General features: G+C 41.6%; 1 protein-coding gene across 2 annotated transcripts in view; it reads left to right on the top strand.

The window, feature by feature from the left end:
- Window positions 1-18364, top strand: part of Foxo3 (forkhead box O3) — a 119653-nt gene that overhangs the window by 82638 nt on the left and 18651 nt on the right. The window contains exon 3 of one of the 2 annotated variants that reach the window (XM_004855421.4): window positions 15746-17181. The exons of the other annotated variant lie outside the window; for it this stretch is intronic. Within the exon in view, the coding sequence (XP_004855478.1) occupies window positions 15746-17146 (1401 nt within the window). The 3' untranslated portion in view covers window positions 17147-17181. The remainder of the gene's footprint in view (window positions 1-15745; window positions 17182-18364) is intronic. 2 annotated transcript variants of the gene reach the window in all.

Below are 18364 nucleotides of genomic sequence, written 5' to 3' on the forward strand. Positions count from 1 at the left end.
GTATCTTATTAAGGATTTTTGCATCTATGTTCCTTGGTGAGATTGGCCAGCCTATGGTTCTCTTTTTCAGTTGGGTCTTTCTGTGCTTTGGGGATCAAGGTGATGCTTGCTTCCAGGAATGAATTAGGGAATATTGTTTCCCTTTCAATTTCATTGAAGAGTTTAAACAGTAGTGGCACTAGTTCCTCTCTAAATGTCTTATAGAATTCAGTGGTGAAGCCACCAGGACCCAGGCTTTTCTTAGTTGGTAAGTTTTTAATTACATTTTCAGTTTCATTGCTTGATATTGTGTTGTTTAGAATTTTTAGGTCTTCGTTGTTTAACTTTGGTAATTCATACATATCTAGGAATCTGTCCATTTCTTCTGTGTTGTCCATCTTATTGGCGTATAGGTTGTGGAAGTAGGTATTGATGATCCTCTGGATTTCTGCTGGGTCCATTGTAATTTCATCCTTTTCATTCCTAATTGCATGGATTTGGGCCTTTTCTTTCCTTTTTCTGATAAGTTTGGCTAAGGGTTTGTCAATTTTGTTGATTCTTTCCAAGAACCAACTCTTGGCTTCGTTGATTTTTTGTATTTTTCTCTTAGTTTCCATTGCATTGATTTGTACTCTGATCTTTATAATCTCCTCCCTTGTCTGAGTATTGGGTTTGTCCTGCTCTTCTTTTTCTAGAAGCTTGAGGTTCAGCATCAGGTTGTTTAATTGGGCTCAGTCTGTTTTCCTAATATGAGTATTCACTGCTATGAATTTCCCTTGAAAGACTGCTTTCATTGTGTCCCATAGATTCTGATATGTTGTATTGTCATTGTCATTTAATTGTAGGAACTGTCTGATTTCTTCTTTAATTTCATTGTCATTTAATTGTAGGAACTGTCTGATTTCTTTAATTTTTTCTGTGACCCATTGGTTATTCAGAAGTGTGTTGTTCAACTTCCATGTGTTTATGAAATTCTTGTGGTTTCTTTTTCTATTGATCTCCAATTTCATCGCACTATAGTCTGATATATACAGGGGATAACTTCAGTTCCTTTGCACTTACTTGAACATGTTCTGTGAGCAAGTATGTGGTCTATTTTGGAGAACGACCCTTGTCCAGCTGAGAAGAATGTGTATTCTGATTTTGTGGGGTGGAACACTCTGTAAACATCTGTTAAGTTCATTTGTTCAAGAGTTTGATTGAGTTCTAATATTACATTGCTTGTTTTTTGTCTAGTTGATCTATGTATTTGTGACAATGGGGTATTGAGTCCCCCACTACAATTGTATTAGTGCTTATTTGATTTTTATTTCCATTAGTATTTGTTTTATATAGTTGGGCACACTAGTGTTTGGTGCGTAGATATTTATGATTGTCATCTCTTCCTCTTGGATTCTTCCCTTTACAAGGATGTAGTGTGCTTCTTTGTCTCTCTTAATCAGTGTTGGTTTGAAATCCACTTGATCTCCAAAAAGGATAGCTAACTCCTGCTTTTTTGGGGGTTCCTGTCACATGGAGTATTGTTTTCCACCCTTTCAGTCTATGGATTTCCTTTTGAATTAAGTGTGTTTCTTGTATGCAACATATTGTTGGATTTTGCTTCTTGACCCATTCTGCCAGTCTGTTTCTTTTGATTGGTGAATTGAGACCTTTAACATTGATGATTATAACTGATACGTATTGACTTATCATTGTCATGACTTTTTCTTTCTGTTGGGTTCTCCCCCTTTGTGTTTAATTTCTTGTCATGCCCAACGGATTCATTCTGCTGGGCTTTCTGGGGTTGTGATCCTCATTGTCTTTTCCTAGCATATTGTCTAAAATTTTTTGGAGTGCTGGTTTGGTATTCATGAAGTTCCTAAGATGCTGTTTATCATGAAAGTATCTTATTTCTCCATCAAGTTTGAAAGATAGTTTTGCAGGGTACATCAATCTGGGTTGGAGGCTGTTTTCCTTTAGGGCTTGGAGTATATCACCCCAAGCTCTTCTTGCCTTGAGTGTTTGCATTGAGAAGTCTGCTGTGATTCTGATGGGGTTTCCTTTTTATGTGATTTGTTTCTTTAACTGCTTGTAGAACTTTGTTCTTATGTTGGGTTTCTGGAATCTTAACAATTATATGCCTATGTGTAGATTTTTTTTTTTGATCAAGGTTAGTTGGAGTCTTATCTGCCTCGCTTATCTGTATGTCAAGCTCTTTTACCCTCCTTGGGAAGTTTTCTGCCATCACTTCTGTGAACAGTTTTTTTATGTCATCTGCACTTGCTCCTATTTCTTCATTGTCTCCTATTAGTCTTATGTTATTCTTTGCATCTTCTAGCAGCTACTGGATTGATTTCTCATTGTCCCTTACAATTTTGAAGCAATTTTTCTTTTCCTCCTCACTAATTGCAATCTTATCTTCTATGTCTGAAATTCTGTCCTCACATTGGCTCATTTGCTGCGTAAGCTTTCAGTGGAGTTTTTAATCTCCTGGAAATCTGTTTGCATCTGTTTTATGGATTCCATTTGTTTCCTATGTTGGGATGCCATCATGTTCCTCAGCTCCTCTATTTTTTTATCTGTGTCCTCTCTAGATTTATTAATCATATTTTGTATATGAGCACAATCTCTGCTGTTATCTGAGAAATTATTTCTGGTTTCATTTTTTCCAGATTTTCTTTTGTTTTTTTTTGGGGGGGGGGATTTGGTACCAGGGATCAAACTTGGGTCCTTCCGTATTGTCTTGATGCCAGTTCAGGGAGTCCAGGTGGTTGAGTATCAGATTGTTCTATCTCGTTTCTTTTTAGGGTTGCTTTAGGTGATCTGGAAGTCTTGTTTGAGACTTGTTCACATATCTTCACATTTCATTGGGGGGGGCGGTGCTCCTGGCGCCTGCAGGGCTCACCTCTTCTATACTGGGGGAAGTGGTATGACAACCCGAATGGCTCAGCTACTTGGCGCAAGGGGCCTCTGCTCCTGGTGGTATTGCAGCCCCGAAGACTCCTCCTCAGCGCCTGGGTGGCTGTAGTCCTGGGTGCTGGGGGCAGTGGTACGGCGGCCCTGAAGGCTCACCTCCTTGGCACTGGGGGCGGCTGTGCATCTTTGTGCTCAAGGTGGTGGTTTGGTGGCCAGGAAGGCTCACCTCCTCTGAGTTTTGTAACTCTTACAAGAAGTTGGTACTGGGCCGGGGATTTAGCTCAGTGGTTCCGTCACTTGCCTTGCAAGCGCAAGGACCCAAGTTCGATCCCTGGTACCAAAAAAAAAGAAGTTGGTACCCCCATTTCCCTTTCTGTCCACAAATTATCATCAGGGCTTGCTGTCTTTCTTACTTAGGAAGACTAGTGAGGTCATAGCTGTTTGAAAGAACCTGATAGACTTGTTTCTGGAGAAACAGCCAATAATATAGGGTAATACTGTTGCACATAATGTCTCAGAGGATTGGAAGTATGTTACTTGTAGATACCTTTGAACCTGAAAATGGCTCAGCAGCATCTGTTCCTATGTATTTTCCCCCCTTGTCTTAATGTAAAGGGGTTAATCTCAGCCCACATGTACAGTGATTTGTTAAGCTTAGGGAAAGACCTATTAGTTGGTTGTGCTACAAGTCCAGCGCATTGCCTATTATAGCAAATGGACAACCAAAGGGGAATGAGTTGAGAACTTTAGGAGGCCTAGATAATGGGCTCCAGGAAGTTAGGGGGAAGAATCTAAGGGCTAAACCTGCCAAGTCAGTCTCTACCAAGGAAGTAGTTTCATAGTAGGGATACTGCATCTCCTGGAGTTGCCTAGAATCATCAGTAGCCGGTGTGTGGAGACCGTTGCATCCTAGTACCTTATCACACCTGCTGCTTGAGAACTAGGCACCCCAACACCACCCCCAGCCTTCTCATGCTCTGACTTCCTCCTGGACTCTTCTGTCTTTGCCAGAAGGGTACGAAAGAACTGTCTCTAAATTCGTTTATCTTTTGAAGCACCCAGGTACAAGAATTTTCTGCTTCTATTATATATTTAGGTTTTATAGTTTCTTCTCTGACTCCCCTTGCCAGTTATTATTATCCCTTCTGGCCTTTGAGTAATAGCTATTATGCTGCTAATACTGATGTTTCCAGTTTGTGACATGCTGTCAAGCTTACCTATGAGAGTACATGAAATAGATCAGCGCCTACTACATATTAATACTAAGCTATTACATTCCTGCATGGCCTTTGAAGAGCTGATATGTGGCCATGCACACTCAGCCTACTTCATTCATCATAGTTTAGGGAACATCCCAATATTAATTTGTGCATTTGGGAAATTTTAAGTTAAATGTATACATATGTGAGTGGCTCAGTGGAAGCTTTTTTAAAAATGGAATGAGTGACTTTCTGTAGTCAGTGGAAATGCACTTTCCTTATTTGATCATTTTATGTGGACCTTCAGACTGTCTAGTACTCATCTGTGTGTATAATTGGCACGCAGGAGTAGCCTGGGATGAGTGGTTGATTCACTTCTGCATTTAACAATATCATTCAATTGGTCATCAACCACTTTTGTATCCTGTGGTTTTGAACAAGAAAAAAAGTTGTAAAACCAGTACAGTGAAACACTGACATGCAGATGAGGTTACAGGGGAGAGAAGGCAGTTCCTCAGGAGGTTCCACACAGCTGAATTTCAGTGGAGTATGGGGGAGACAGAGGGTACTGTTGGCTGGAGTTATTTTGCAGGACTGTATTGTACTCTTTATCTCCTTAAGGAAAAAGTCCACTGGTTGGTTGGTTTGTAATAGCAACATGAGCTATTCTGGTGTGTGGCTTTCACTTACTTTCTCAGCTTTTTTCTCCACTAACACCTTGATGTGTATGGTGTCTATTAGGATAATTAACACTGACACTTGGAAGATAGCCTGCTTCCAGATGTGTGTACACATGTTTGTTTTTTAAATACTAGCCCAATCTTTTTCCTTCTCTAGCTCCGAAAGGTGTCTCCACCCCTCCCCATTTTTCCAGGGTGTGGGCCTGTGTGTAGCTGTTTGACTATGCCCACGCATTGGCATATATTTCAGAGCCACCAAAAGAAATTGGCTGCTCTTAAAATAACAAGACAGAAAAGAACTGTTTTTCTGAGTTGAAACATCTGAAGACCTGGAAACAGTTGTGTTTGTATATGTGAAGCTAAAGCCAGTAAATTTCATGCGAAGGGAGTGACTGTAAACTAAGAACAGAACAGCAGCTTTCCTGGATTTCAGATGTCAAACTCAGGCTGTTTAACCCACCCACTCAGCACCTCCACATCCATCCCTTTAATGTGCTTGTATTGTCAGTGATTTCTTCTGCTGCAGGTTTTGATGCCAGAAGACAAATAACAAAATAGCATGCATATGCAACCAAAGCAGTTTTCTACTAGAGTTTTTGACTGAGGTAAAATCACATTGCTGGTTGGCAGGCACAAAACATCTTATTTTAAGATTGATATAGTTTTAAAGCAAGCTAGCCTTTTGTGGATTAATAATAGTCTAAATACTTGTTTTAAATAGTATAGGCTAGAATCCCTGTTTCAGATTAAGCCTTGTAATAGCATGGTCCAGGATGCTAGCAGACATTTGCCCAGTGTCTCTGGCTTTAGGATCTGTAGCATGTGAGGTGCTAGCTGTTTGAAGGCCTGAATAGGCCTGCCAGGGACAGCCAGGTAATACTGCTTTGACTCTGTTGGGGGCTCATTCTCCCTGTACACGGAACCCATTGGTTAGGTCACCAGGAAAAGCCTGGACACTTACTATGGCTGTAGTCATGTTTGGTTACTGCCTAAAAGTGGTAGTCCCACTACTGATTAGGATATGCCAGTAGTGCCTCTTTCAGGGAATGTGTGGGAAAAAAAAAATGATTTGTTTGTTTGTTGGTTGATTGGTTTGTTTGTTTTTGTTGTTGGGGATTGAACCCAGGGCCATATGCATTCTAGGCAAATGCTGTCACACTGAACTACCTTCCCCTCCCCACCCAAAAGGTGTCATTTGTAAACAGTGTGCTATGGCAGCTGGGCAAATCTGGCCCCAGTAAGGCTGGTTTCATAGCTTATCATTTTCCCACCATTTCGTTCCCTTTCATAACCTAAGGGAACGGGTGCAAAATATTTAATTCAGTCACTTGGATTTGAAATCTTTAAAGCTTCTTGTTTCTTCATCACCTGTTAGTAATGCCTCCCTCCTTGGCCAGTTTGGTGACTTCAGAGTGAAACAGAGTTCCATGGTGAGAGTTTTGGAATTAGCCTCAGGCTTGATTTCTAGCACCACTATCTACTAGACAAGTTGCTTAACCTTTCTGCACCTCAGTTTCCTCCAGACAGGCTCGTGATGAAAACAAAATGAGATCAGATTTATCACGCACAGAGTAATCATCCTGGTAGCTGCCAAATAAATTAATTTCCTTCAAATGGCTTCACTTAGAACCAGGATTTGTTATCTGTGGTTTTGAGTGTGCCTGTGAGAAGTTAGAGCCAATCTCATAGCATCCCAAGACAGGGAGTCAGCTCTTCCTCTTGGGTGTATCTTAGACACTTTCTACCAAGGCCTTGCTCCATTGAATAGTCTGCACCTGGTCAGTTTGCTCTTCTTACCATCCCTTGTTATAGAGAATCTTGAGCCTACATATTAGAATGCATCCTCATGTTTTAATATCCTGGGTAAAACTTAACAACTTGAAAGTAACCTAAATGCTACTTCAAACTTAATAGTGGGAGCTTTCTTCTTTTATCAGGCAAGGATCAATATTGGCCTCATGTTTTATCATCTTATTTTAAAGTACAGTTCAAGTCTGTTTTGTGGCTCCTTCCCTCCTTTTCACTAATTCATTGATTAAATTATTTTTTAACACTTTTGATGTACCAGGCCCCATATCAGGTGCTACAGTTAAGGTGTTTTATCTAAAGAACTCAATTTGTGTTAGAAGACAGACTTCTGTTCCTCAGTTATAAAACAAGGCAGATAGATGATGGATGGGTGGATGGATGGTGGATATTATCTATCCTTTGTACTTCCTTCACTTTATTCCTTCAGTTTATGTGGTAATCCAGACAGTTTCTGAATGGTATCACTTTCATAGGAACAGAGATCTGAGTTTGTCTCAGTAGTGCTACCATTTACCAGCTGATTGAATTCAAGTGTGGTCCTGTATGTCTTTGGGCCTCATTTCCTTTCACTGTAAAGTTGGGGCTACTTTTTCACAGCACAAGAGGGCTTCACAGCTTTCTCTATTTTCCCCAGTATCACTTTTTACTGAGCTTCCTTTTGTCTAAAGTCATGAAAGTGATTCTAAACTCTCTGACATGTTTCTGAATTTGGATGTATATTTCTAATATCCATTTATTTCCATTTTCACACACAATAAGATTTCAAACTGGAAAAAAAGTGCATTATTATTTTTAATCTAAGTGAGGATTAGTTTAATAAAACTATGTTTGTTCTACTTTACAAAGCCAGTTTCAAGAATGTTCTATAATTCTTTGGTTTTTATGTGGTTATCTGTACATTGACCTAACGGGGAATTTCAGTAACATATGTTTGATGAGCCCCTTATGAGATGGGGAAAGGAAATGAATTCAATCCCACTTGAGGAGAAGCTTGGAAAGAGAGCAGAGTCAGACAAGTGCTGCCACTGTAACCTGTCTTCTGAGGACTGGCCTCCATTGACTGTGTGCCCATAGCTTCTGCTTGCTAAATTTGAGGGGAGAAAGATGGAGTGGGGAGTCAGAGTGCTAGGGGGCCGGGAAGGAGCTGCAGGGAGTGGATATGGGCAGAGGCTACAAGGCTGCCAGGGTTCTGTGTGTGCCGGAAGTGCAGGTTTGGCTGTGAGGAATGGAATGTTCCCTTTTGCCCTCCAAGAGCAGAAACAGCTGTGGAAGAGCTTGAAAAGAAGCTTGCTAAGTGAAGAAAAAGAAAATAAAAATGAGTATGAAAGTAAAACTCACACTAGAAATCCAACTAAACTGCAGTGGAGTGGTAGCCACCTTTCCATGCTGCTTAGGGGAGTTAACTTCCCTTCTAAGGTTTTTTTTTCACTGAGGGCAGGATAAATTGTCTGCTGCACCTTCCTCCCCTAGGAAAGGCTAGGATTGTCTGGACAGAAAATGGATTCATTATTGGCATCACTAGATGGTTATTATTTTATTCCTCCTAATGAGGGATCAGAACCTGTCACTTGCCTACTGCATGAAAACTTAAAACAAATGTTTCCAGAGATCTCTGTGGGTAGAGAATTTATTGTCAGCAAATTTAACAGGAAATCATGTTTCTAGTTGGAAATGTATTCCTCCAGCTAAGTTCCCAAAAATATTTGTTTTAAAACATTGTTTTTTAAAAAAATGTCCCCTAGTGGTTTAAACTTTTTAAAGAGTTTCAGACAAGTATAAGAGTCAAACTAGACTGGGACTTATCTTAGATATCAGTTGATTATGCAGTAGTTTTTATGAAGGTTTATTTACTTTTTTTTTTTTTTGGTACCGGGGATCGAACTCGGGTCCTTGCGCTTGCGCAGCAGGTGGCAAAACCACGGAGCTAAATCCCCGGCCTATTTACATTTTCTTAACCTGATAGGCTTATTTTTGGCCATTATAGGTGGTATTACATTTGAAATAATAATCTTCTGACTTCAGGTCTGCTTTATTCTGTCATACTGTCTATACTTGCTTTTAAAGACTATGTTAACCCCAAAGTCGATAAAATCTAGTAGAAGAGAGAGAGAAGGCAGCTAAAAACTAGACTCCAGCAGTGTCTAAGAAAATTGTGGAAATGGTACTGTCCTAGAGCCTTCCTCTTCAACTGGCATCAATGCCTGATTCTGTGAAAGCCCACTGGTCCTCTCTGTCCAGGCCTCTGCATGTACCACAAGGCAGAAAGAAGCTACTTTCCTCAAGGCAGTACAAGGTCAAGGAGCCTTCCTTGAACTTTATCTTTTTTTTTTTTTAAGAAAAAGCAGATCTGGACCTCAGTTATCTGAATCAGTTGCTTTCTCTGCTTTATTTTGCTCATATAATCACAGTTTTAATCTCTGACCCAGCTCTCACCCTTCTAAATGGTAGAAACTTGAACCTGACATCACTGCTGTGTCACCAAACTTGGGAAAGACTAGGAATCATTAAGTTGGACTCAGATCTCAGTGGATTATTAGGGGGTCATTCCAGTGGTTTCAGTTAGTCCATTAGAATAATCTGAAGAGTTTTAAAAATGTGCCTGTGCCTTTACTACACCAGTTGAATCAAGTTCTGGGAGATGTGAATGATTAAAGTCTCCCCAGGTGATTCTAATGGGCAGGCAGGGTGAAGAGCTTCTGAAAAGAAATCAAGGGCCTGTCTTTGAGAGAGCCTGTTATCATAAACCAAAGGCACCTGTTCATATTCTCTCCTGGAGCTGTCTCTTTGGATTCCTCTGCTGTGGCACACTGACCTCCAATCCTCCATTGGGCTTTTTGTGTAACCTTGTCATCTGTGGTTCAGCAGGTGCATATGTTAGGTTCCAGGTGTTTGCTACCCTCATCCTGAGTTGTCAATGCACACACCAGGCCCATACCATTTCAGCCCTATTTGATTGAAATGCTAGTCTTGTCCAAGAGGCAGATGAACACTGCATTCAAAGGAAGCCTTTGGCCATCCGTCCCCCAAAATGCTGTGTAAGGACCAGGAGACATTTGCAGTCACCTGGTGGGAAGTGGTGGGCCTGGCTCCAGAATTGACAATCGCAACTCATTTTGTTATTCTCCAGGCAACCGAAAAAGAAAGAGGAGGGGATTGTCTTAAAAAATAAAAAGCAAGGAGTGTTAAGAGTTAAATTACACAACTCCTTTTTTATTTTTAAAATGAGTAGAGTTCTTGTTGCTGTTGCTGAGAAAGATAAATTGATACCACATGTTGCTCCCTGACAAAACCCTCTGTGTTCCAGGGGAAGCTTATGCAGCTGGTGTCTGGGTTAGTGGACAGTCTCACAAGGTAAACATGGCTTGCAAGGGGCTGAAGCGGACAGACATAGGGTAGCAACAATTAAGACATTTCCAGTTACTCTTAACTGGTACAGCACCTTTGACATACTTTAAGAAGTTTGTGGTCCTTTCTTAGAAGGAGCTACCCTCTGCCTTTTGGCTCAAAGTATACAATGCTCGGAAAACAGTAAGTTAACATTTGTAATGTCACTGCTTCCATGTGTGGGGTCTAACAGTTGTCGGGAGCTTCTTTGTGCTTGGCAGTTTACTGAGTAGTATGCATACAGAGCTTCATTTATCTTCCCAAAGGTCCCAACAGTGAACAAGGAACGTTTCAACCTCCATTTTTCCAAAGAGGCAGCTCTGGTTAAGATTGCAGGCAAGTGCCACAGCCAGGGTTCCAACACACACACATCAAAGCCTGGGGTCTTTCTTCAGCATCATGTGCTCCTTCCCCCTGGCTACCTTAAATTGTGTGTTAGATTATCCACTTTGTGAATTATTGCTGGAATACTCTTTCATTTCAGGAATCTTGTCTTGGACAGCTAATCTTAGGTCAGCTCCTCTTCACAACTAAATGGCTTGATGTACATGTAGGGAGTATGGACACTTTAGCATCAGCAAGAAATGTATCTTGCTGTAGAAAACTATTCATTATATTTTTTAAAAATTACCAGATTCTGATAAGTGTGGTTATCGTTATGCTGATTCCTCCAAGGTGGGTCAAGCAAAGGAATCTCTATGCAGCGGGCTACACAGGGCAGTCAGCATGACTGTGCGGTGTGAATTCCTTCATGCTAGCACCTTCATGCACCTCCTGCAGGTGCTTCTTGGAGGGCTTTGCCAGTAATTGCAGCTTCCACAGTGGAGGACAGAGGGGTGCCAGTTCTATTACTAATTAACTATACCTGATGGTGTTCTGGCCCCATGCAGGGCTGCTTCATTGTAAGTCATTTTGTAAGAGATCGATATAAAAATGAAGTAGTGTATTCTTTGCTCTTTCTTCAGACACATTGTGGTAGAGTTGTTTTAAAGGTTTTATAAATCCTTGGATCCAAGTTAGAGGGAAACTGCTGGTGTTGTCTCTGACGCTGAAGTTTCTTCCTAGAGATGCTTGCTTTCCTATTAATTCATCAGGATCTTATTTTGTAAGTAGTGTATTTAAATAACCAGAACTATTCCCATGGTTTGGGGTTTGGGTGGCTTCTTGCCTCCAGTAGAAGATAAGCATGATGAGGCAGTGGCATTGTCTGTAGCAGTAGGAGCTCTAGTGGGTAATATGTAACTGATCACCTTAGCCTGAAGCCTTGTTCTCTAGCCAGTTAACATTGGCCTGCCTCACAGGGTATTTTGCCAAGTATATTTAGGTATGATTAGAAAAACTACTCTATCTCTATCACACCATTTTATTACCTTCAGCTTCCAATCTCCAAACTAATGTAAAATCTTAGAAATTTAGATTTTTTAGTAGGATGATAATATGAATTAGTGGAAAACTAAGAAATATTTGTAATAGTAATTGTCCTGGGATTGAAGGAAGAGAAGAATCATTCAAAATCTTACAGAAATCATTTTGTCACTAATTTTTGTTATCAAATAAGATGTGGAAAAACATTCCAGTGCTGATATTTTACTTGATGCTTATTTACATTTCCTCCTTCACCAGAACTTAGGTAGAGAAGCTAGTCATTAGAATCCCGACCTCTGAGGAACATAGTAGAATGTTTCTGGCATCTGACCTTGGCACAGTTGGGGCATTTGTACCAGAAATGGACAGGTGAGCCATATTGATTGGCCTTTGTCTCTGCCCCACTTTCAGGTTACGGATTTTCTAAATGCAAAGCTGGTCAGCCTGTGTGAGTGGAAGGCTGCTAAGAGGAGGACTGTGAGGATGGTAGTGGCCCTGTTTTTGTATGTGTTGTCTTAGTAATGTAACTGGAAAAACCTGTCTGAGCATTCTGTAGATAATAAGCCTTAGGGAGTGTATTCTGCCACTAATAAACCTCTAAAATGAATCAAGCAAGATTGAACACCGAAACTAATCACCCATTTAATAAGGTAGGCTTTGCTTTAGAAGCCGAGGGTGGTTGGTATCAGTTTGTGTGGTAGCCACCATCCTCCGCTTAGAGTGCTTTGATGGCTACCTTTCTTTCTTTTTTTTTTTTTTTTTTTTTTTTTTTTTTTGGTACCAGGGATCGAACTCAGGTCCTTGCGCTTGCATAGCAGGCATTGAAACCACTGAGCTAAATCCCCCCGGCTGATGGCTACCTTCCTGAAGAAAGGTGAGCAAGTGCTACAGAGCAAGCTTACATTTTCATGTTTGCTCTTCTGAGAGACAGAGTTTCTTTTGGGGAAAAATAATCCTTAACGGAATTTTTGAGGAAGGACCTACCAACTTATTAGCACAAACTATTTCATAAAATAATGATAGTAAGATGCTTTTGAATCCTTCTTAAATGTTAGTTTCTTAGATGTTTTACTTGAATTGTTAGCACAGATAGATTTAGTAGTGACTTATAAATAATTGGGCGGTGAAACTATGAAGGGTCATAGGAAAAGCATTGAATTAGAGTTGAGAAACCTAATTTCAGTTTTGGTTCTTTAGGTACTATAGCTATAGGACTTTGTGTTCAATTGTTCACTGACTCTTAGCCTGAACCTTTATATGTAAAATTAGGGCACTGATATACTAACTGCAAGTAGGCACAGCAACCCTAAACCCTGTGGCTCAGTAACTGAGCATGCTGTAATCTGGCCTGACATGCCCTTAGTTCTTCACGCTTGCACTGGGACCCGGGTGGGTGGGCAGTCTTCATGGTACTTCCCTTGACACTCTGTGGTTCTGACTCTCAGTGTGGGTGCTCCAGGCCCTTTACCACATTCCCTTAGAAAAGCTTATTATCTGTCTCCAGAGTTAACCAGTTGGAGCTTGTAATTACATAAAATTACACGCATATGTTATTGGAGGTCAGAGGCATAGTAAGAGACAGCCATCAGAAAATCTATATGGAATATTTTGGAGTTCTATACAATGTTTTGTTCTTTTTCTTAGTAGGCTTGGAATTGTGAAACTAAAATATATTTTTAAAATATTGTTCCTGGATGCTTTTTTTAAGATTGCTCATTCATTGTGAGTTTTGGTGTGACTCACCTCGAATATAGAGCGAAGGGGGCTGTCCAGGTGGGAAGAACCAGGGAGGTATCCACATTGCTCCCGTGGCCTTAGGAACTCCCAAAGCTCGTGTGTTCATATTTTTATTCAATACCTCAAGTCATCTAAGTTCTCAGTAATGGAACCACCTTGCACTTACCACTCCTGAACATGCAGCATGTACACCAAGAGCATACTTCATACCTGTTTCATAAAGTGTTTTACTTTTTTTTTATTTATTTATTTATTTATTTATTTATTGGTACCGGGGATCGAACTCGGGTCCTTGCGCTTGCGCAGCAGGCGGTGAAACCACTGAGCTAAATCCCCAGCCCATTGTTTTACTTTTTAAAGAAATGTGATTTCTGAACCATTAGTAGATATACCATTATTCTTTTCCAAAAACTGTAAGAGTAAAAAAGAAGCAGAATATAGTCTTCTGGGCAACATTTGTTCCATCAGATGCGCAGCTTGTTGCCTATTTGGCTTCTCCTAAATGTCTTTTTTTGGGGGGGGCGGGTACCGGGGATCGAACTTGGGAGCTTATGCTTGCGCAACAGGCGGCAAAACCACTGAGCTAAATCCCCGGCCCTTCACATGTCTTTTGATGGTACTGTAGTTGTAGAAATGGCGACTTATGACCTAGGATTGCTGATGTTCTTTGCCCAGCCTGAACTGCCATCCCTTTTTGCAAGGGAACATACACGGCAGAGGCTGAATATTTTGGGGTGTTTTTTTTTTCTTTTTTTGGTACCGGGGATCAAAGTCGGGTATTTGCTTGTGGTAAAAATCCTACTGACTCTGTATTTTAAAATCATTCTGGTAGAACACATGTATTTGTATCTTTTACATAAATATAGTTAATGATTCCCAGTTTTTAAAAAAATATGGTAACTTTTAAGATTGTTCATATTTATAGTATCAGGCAATACCTTTTATCTTTAACTTCCAAATGAAAACTGATCTGGCCTGCAGGTGCTGCTCCAGAGGTGGAGAATACCATCCACTCCTCTTCTGTACTATACATGAGACATTTTATAGATTAGAATGAATCTGTCCCAGGCCATGAGCTGTCTTCACCACAGCCTCTGCACTTTATAAAAGCAACATAAACACCTTGACTTCATAGCATGACTCGTTTTGGAGTATATTATTGTCTAGCATGGTTATGTCATTCCTAACAGGGAGGGCACTTGGATATTATTAAGGCCATAATGAAAATGGAAAGCTACAGTTGTTGCAGACAGATTAGATTATTTGTTCAGGGTCATATGGTAGGTTATTGACAGAGATAGGGCTGAATCTGGGTCATCCCTATCAACTGGGTGTATCTACTAAGCTAGGAGGAAAATTCTTGCAAGGTGGGTACAGTAGTCATTAGGGTTTTGAGGGTATTTGCCTTACTTTTAAAACATCATTTATTTTTAGAATAGTTTTAGATATACAGAAAAGTTATAAGAAGACAGTATGGAGTTTCCGTGTACTCAGCATTAAATTTCCTGTTGTTAACATCATATAGTGTGGTACGTGTGTCACAACAGATGAGCTAATTATGGTACATTATTATGAGTTAAAGTCCCTGTGTTAGTCACACTGTCCTCATCTTTGCCTAATACTCTTTGTGTGTTCCAATATTGTTCCACTGAGTATTCCACTGTCTTTAGCTGTCATGTCTTTGGGGTTCTTCTTGGCTGTCTCAGTTTTAAGGAAAACAGAGTAGGCATTTTGTAAATGGCCCTTAATTGAGATTTGTGTGATGTTTTTCTCATGATTTGACTGGGATTATGGTTTGAGAAAGAAAACTACAGAAGTGCCATTTTCACCACGTTGTATCAAGAGCATATACTGTCAACGTGGCTTGTACCTCCTGATACTGACCTTGGTCACCTGGCTGAGATATTGTCTGTCACATTTCTCCACCAGTACTTTTCCTCCCCCTTTTCGTACTGTACTCTATGCAAGGAAGCTACTCTGCATTGAGGGAAGAGTATCTATATAAATTATTTGAATTCTCCTACACAGGAGGCTTGCCTACTTCTTTTATCAACGTAGAAAATCATGTTCTACTATTCTTATGTCTGCCAGATGTTATAGAATAAGGTGTGAAATTGGGTCATGATGGAGTCACAGAAAGGATAGATAAAAGTTATATAATTTCTGGGGCCGGGGATTTAGCTCAGTGGTTTTGCCGCCTGCTGTGTAAGCACAAGGACCCAAGTTCGATCCCCAGTACCAAAAAAAAAAAGTTATATAATTTCTGTCTCCATAGAAATGGTTAAGAAAAGATAAATGTTGCCTCCGTGCTCATGGGGGAAGAGACCCAGGTAATGAATTATCCTCAGCGACTCAGGGATGTTTGTTGCAAAGTGCAGGGGGGGGGAGTAGTGGGTAATAAAGTACAAGTATGAACTGTAATGTAGGACATATAATTAGAAAAAGAACAATAAAACTTAGGAATTTGGGGAAAACGATGTTATTGCGCTTATATGTTCCTAACATCTCCTGGATATGAAACCGTCTGCCCACCTCCTACACATAACACCTTCTATTGTAACATGTTGTCATTTTATTGTGAGTCAAGAAGGAGTGCGCTAATGTTTATCTTTTAGTTATCTTTTGCCTCAGAAATTGGAGGAGGGTGGTTTGGACCATTCTGGTTCGTATCGTGAATTTTCCCTTTTCTTTCTGCAGAACTCTATCCGGCATAACTTGTCTCTGCACAGTCGATTCATGAGGGTCCAGAATGAGGGGACTGGCAAGAGCTCATGGTGGATCATCAATCCTGATGGGGGCAAGAGTGGCAAGGCTCCCCGGCGGCGGGCCGTCTCCATGGACAACAGCAACAAGTATACCAAGAGCCGTGGCCGAGCAGCCAAGAAGAAGGCGGCCTTGCAGACTGCCCCAGAGTCTGCAGATGACAGTCCTTCCCAGCTCTCTAAGTGGCCTGGCAGCCCCACCTCACGCAGCAGCGACGAGCTTGATGCGTGGACGGACTTCCGTTCACGTACCAATTCCAATGCCAGCACAGTGAGCGGCCGTCTGTCACCCATCCTGGCAACCACAGAGCTGGATGATGTCCAAGATGACGATGCACCGCTCTCCCCAATGCTCTACAGCAGCTCAGCCAGCCTGTCACCCTCTGTAAGCAAGCCATGCACCGTGGAGCTGCCACGGCTGACTGACATGGCAGGCACCATGAATCTGAATGATGGGCTGGCTGATAACCTCATGGATGACCTGTTGGATAACATCACGCTGCAGTCATCCCAGCCATCGCCCACTGGGGCGCTCATGCAGCGCAGCTCCAGCTTCCCATACACCACCAAGGGCTCTGGCCTAGGCTCTCCAACCAGCTCCTTTAACAGCACAGTGTTTGGACCCTCGTCTCTGAACTCCTTGCGCCAGTCTCCCATGCAGACCATCCAAGAGAACAAGCCAGCCACCTTCTCTTCCATGTCACACTATGGCAACCAGACACTCCAAGACCTGCTCACTTCTGACTCGCTCAGCCACAGCGATGTCATGATGACTCAGTCAGATCCCTTGATGTCCCAGGCCAGCACTGCTGTGTCTGCCCAGAACTCCCGCCGGAATGTGATGCTTCGCAATGACCCAATGATGTCCTTTGCTGCCCAGCCTAATCAGGGGAGTTTGGTCAATCAGAACTTGCTCCACCACCAGCACCAAACCCAGGGCGCTCTAGGTGGCAGCCGTGCCTTGTCGAATTCTGTCAGCAACATGGGCTTGAGTGACTCCAGCAGCCTCGGGTCAGCCAAACACCAGCAGCAGTCTCTTGTCAGCCAGTCTATGCAAACCCTCTCGGACTCCCTCTCAGGCTCTTCCTTGTACTCAGCTAGTGCAAACCTTCCCGTCATGGGCCATGAGAAGTTCCCCAGCGACTTGGACCTGGACATGTTCAATGGGAGCTTGGAATGTGACATGGAGTCCATTATCCGAAGTGAACTCATGGATGCAGATGGGTTGGATTTTAACTTTGATTCCCTCATCTCCACACAGAATGTTGTTGGTTTGAATGTGGGGAACTTCACAGGTGCTAAGCAGGCCTCATCTCAGAGCTGGGTGCCAGGCTGAAGGATCACTGAGGAAAGGGGAAGTGGGCAAAGCAGGTCAGTGCCCAGCACTATGACGTAACAAGATGGGGTGATGGGGACCCTATTTTCTGCTTACTTTAAATTTCATGTGGAGAACTGTGGAGCAGCAGGGCACAGTAATGTGGCTCCTGGTCAGTCCATCTCAAAGTTTTACCTGCCGTCAGATAGGGGTATCAGGCACCCTTCCCACAGTTTGCTGACACCTCAGGGATTCCAGTAAGAAGAGTGCAAATGCTCTCTCTCTCTTCTCTTTTCTCTCTTTCTTCTCCCCCCACACCCCCCCCATCTCATTCTTTGTATCTATCACGCTCACTGAGCTGTGACACAGGTTGCCCTGCATAATGTATGGGTGAGAGTAAAATGAAAAGGAGGGAGAAGTTTAGGCCATACTTAAAGGTGAAGGATGCAAGCCAGAGGACTTTCTTAGAAGGGGTCACATCCAACACCACCTTTGTTAATCTGTGGTGTTGTGGTTTCATCTTTTTTTCCAGTAAAGTGACAATTTGCAGTGACTTTCATTTAATTGCAGAATGTAAATTTCTGGATGCTTTCATATATATGAATACTTCCACCAGAACCAAGATCTAGTTTTTCATCTTTATTAGCATAATAATTGGCATCTTTGTTAGTTAGCACTCAAGATCTAAACATTTAAGAAAACAAAAACTTAAAAATACAAGATTTGTATGAGGGAACAATTACACATGTGCTTCTCCCTATTCCGCAACCTATAAATGACATCAGCGTCACATGAGTTGTGACAGTGACAGAGAATTTTAAAGTGGTAGCCATTTTAATGCTGTTGTAACCAGGAAGAGCAAGAAGTGTGGTAAGAAAAGCATTTGGTTGGAATCAGGAGTTGACGGTTTAGTCCCACATACATTCCTTTCTAGCTGCCATCATGAGCATGTCACTTACCCACTGAGCCTCAGTTTCCTGTTGTATAAAATGAAGGTACTTGCCCTTGTTTCAGAGTTATTACAAGAATCACATTCACAGTAGTATGTGAAAATGCTTTGTAAAATGCAGCAGGTTGAAATATGTATAGTGCAATTAGGTAAACACATTGACCGGAGACCAAGCAGAGCCCAGAGAGCTTAAGTAGTTTTCAGGGTCACATGACTGGACCCCAAATTCATCTTGCTTAAATGGTTTGAACCATAGTAGTTCTTCCTAATTTTCTCTAGCTCAAAAGAAG

The sequence above is a fragment of the Heterocephalus glaber genome, unplaced genomic scaffold (assembly GCF_053883595.1).
Source record: "Heterocephalus glaber isolate CG9 unplaced genomic scaffold, H.glaber_assembly_v1.0 deba00000942, whole genome shotgun sequence".
Lineage (NCBI taxonomy): Eukaryota > Metazoa > Chordata > Mammalia > Rodentia > Bathyergidae > Heterocephalus > Heterocephalus glaber.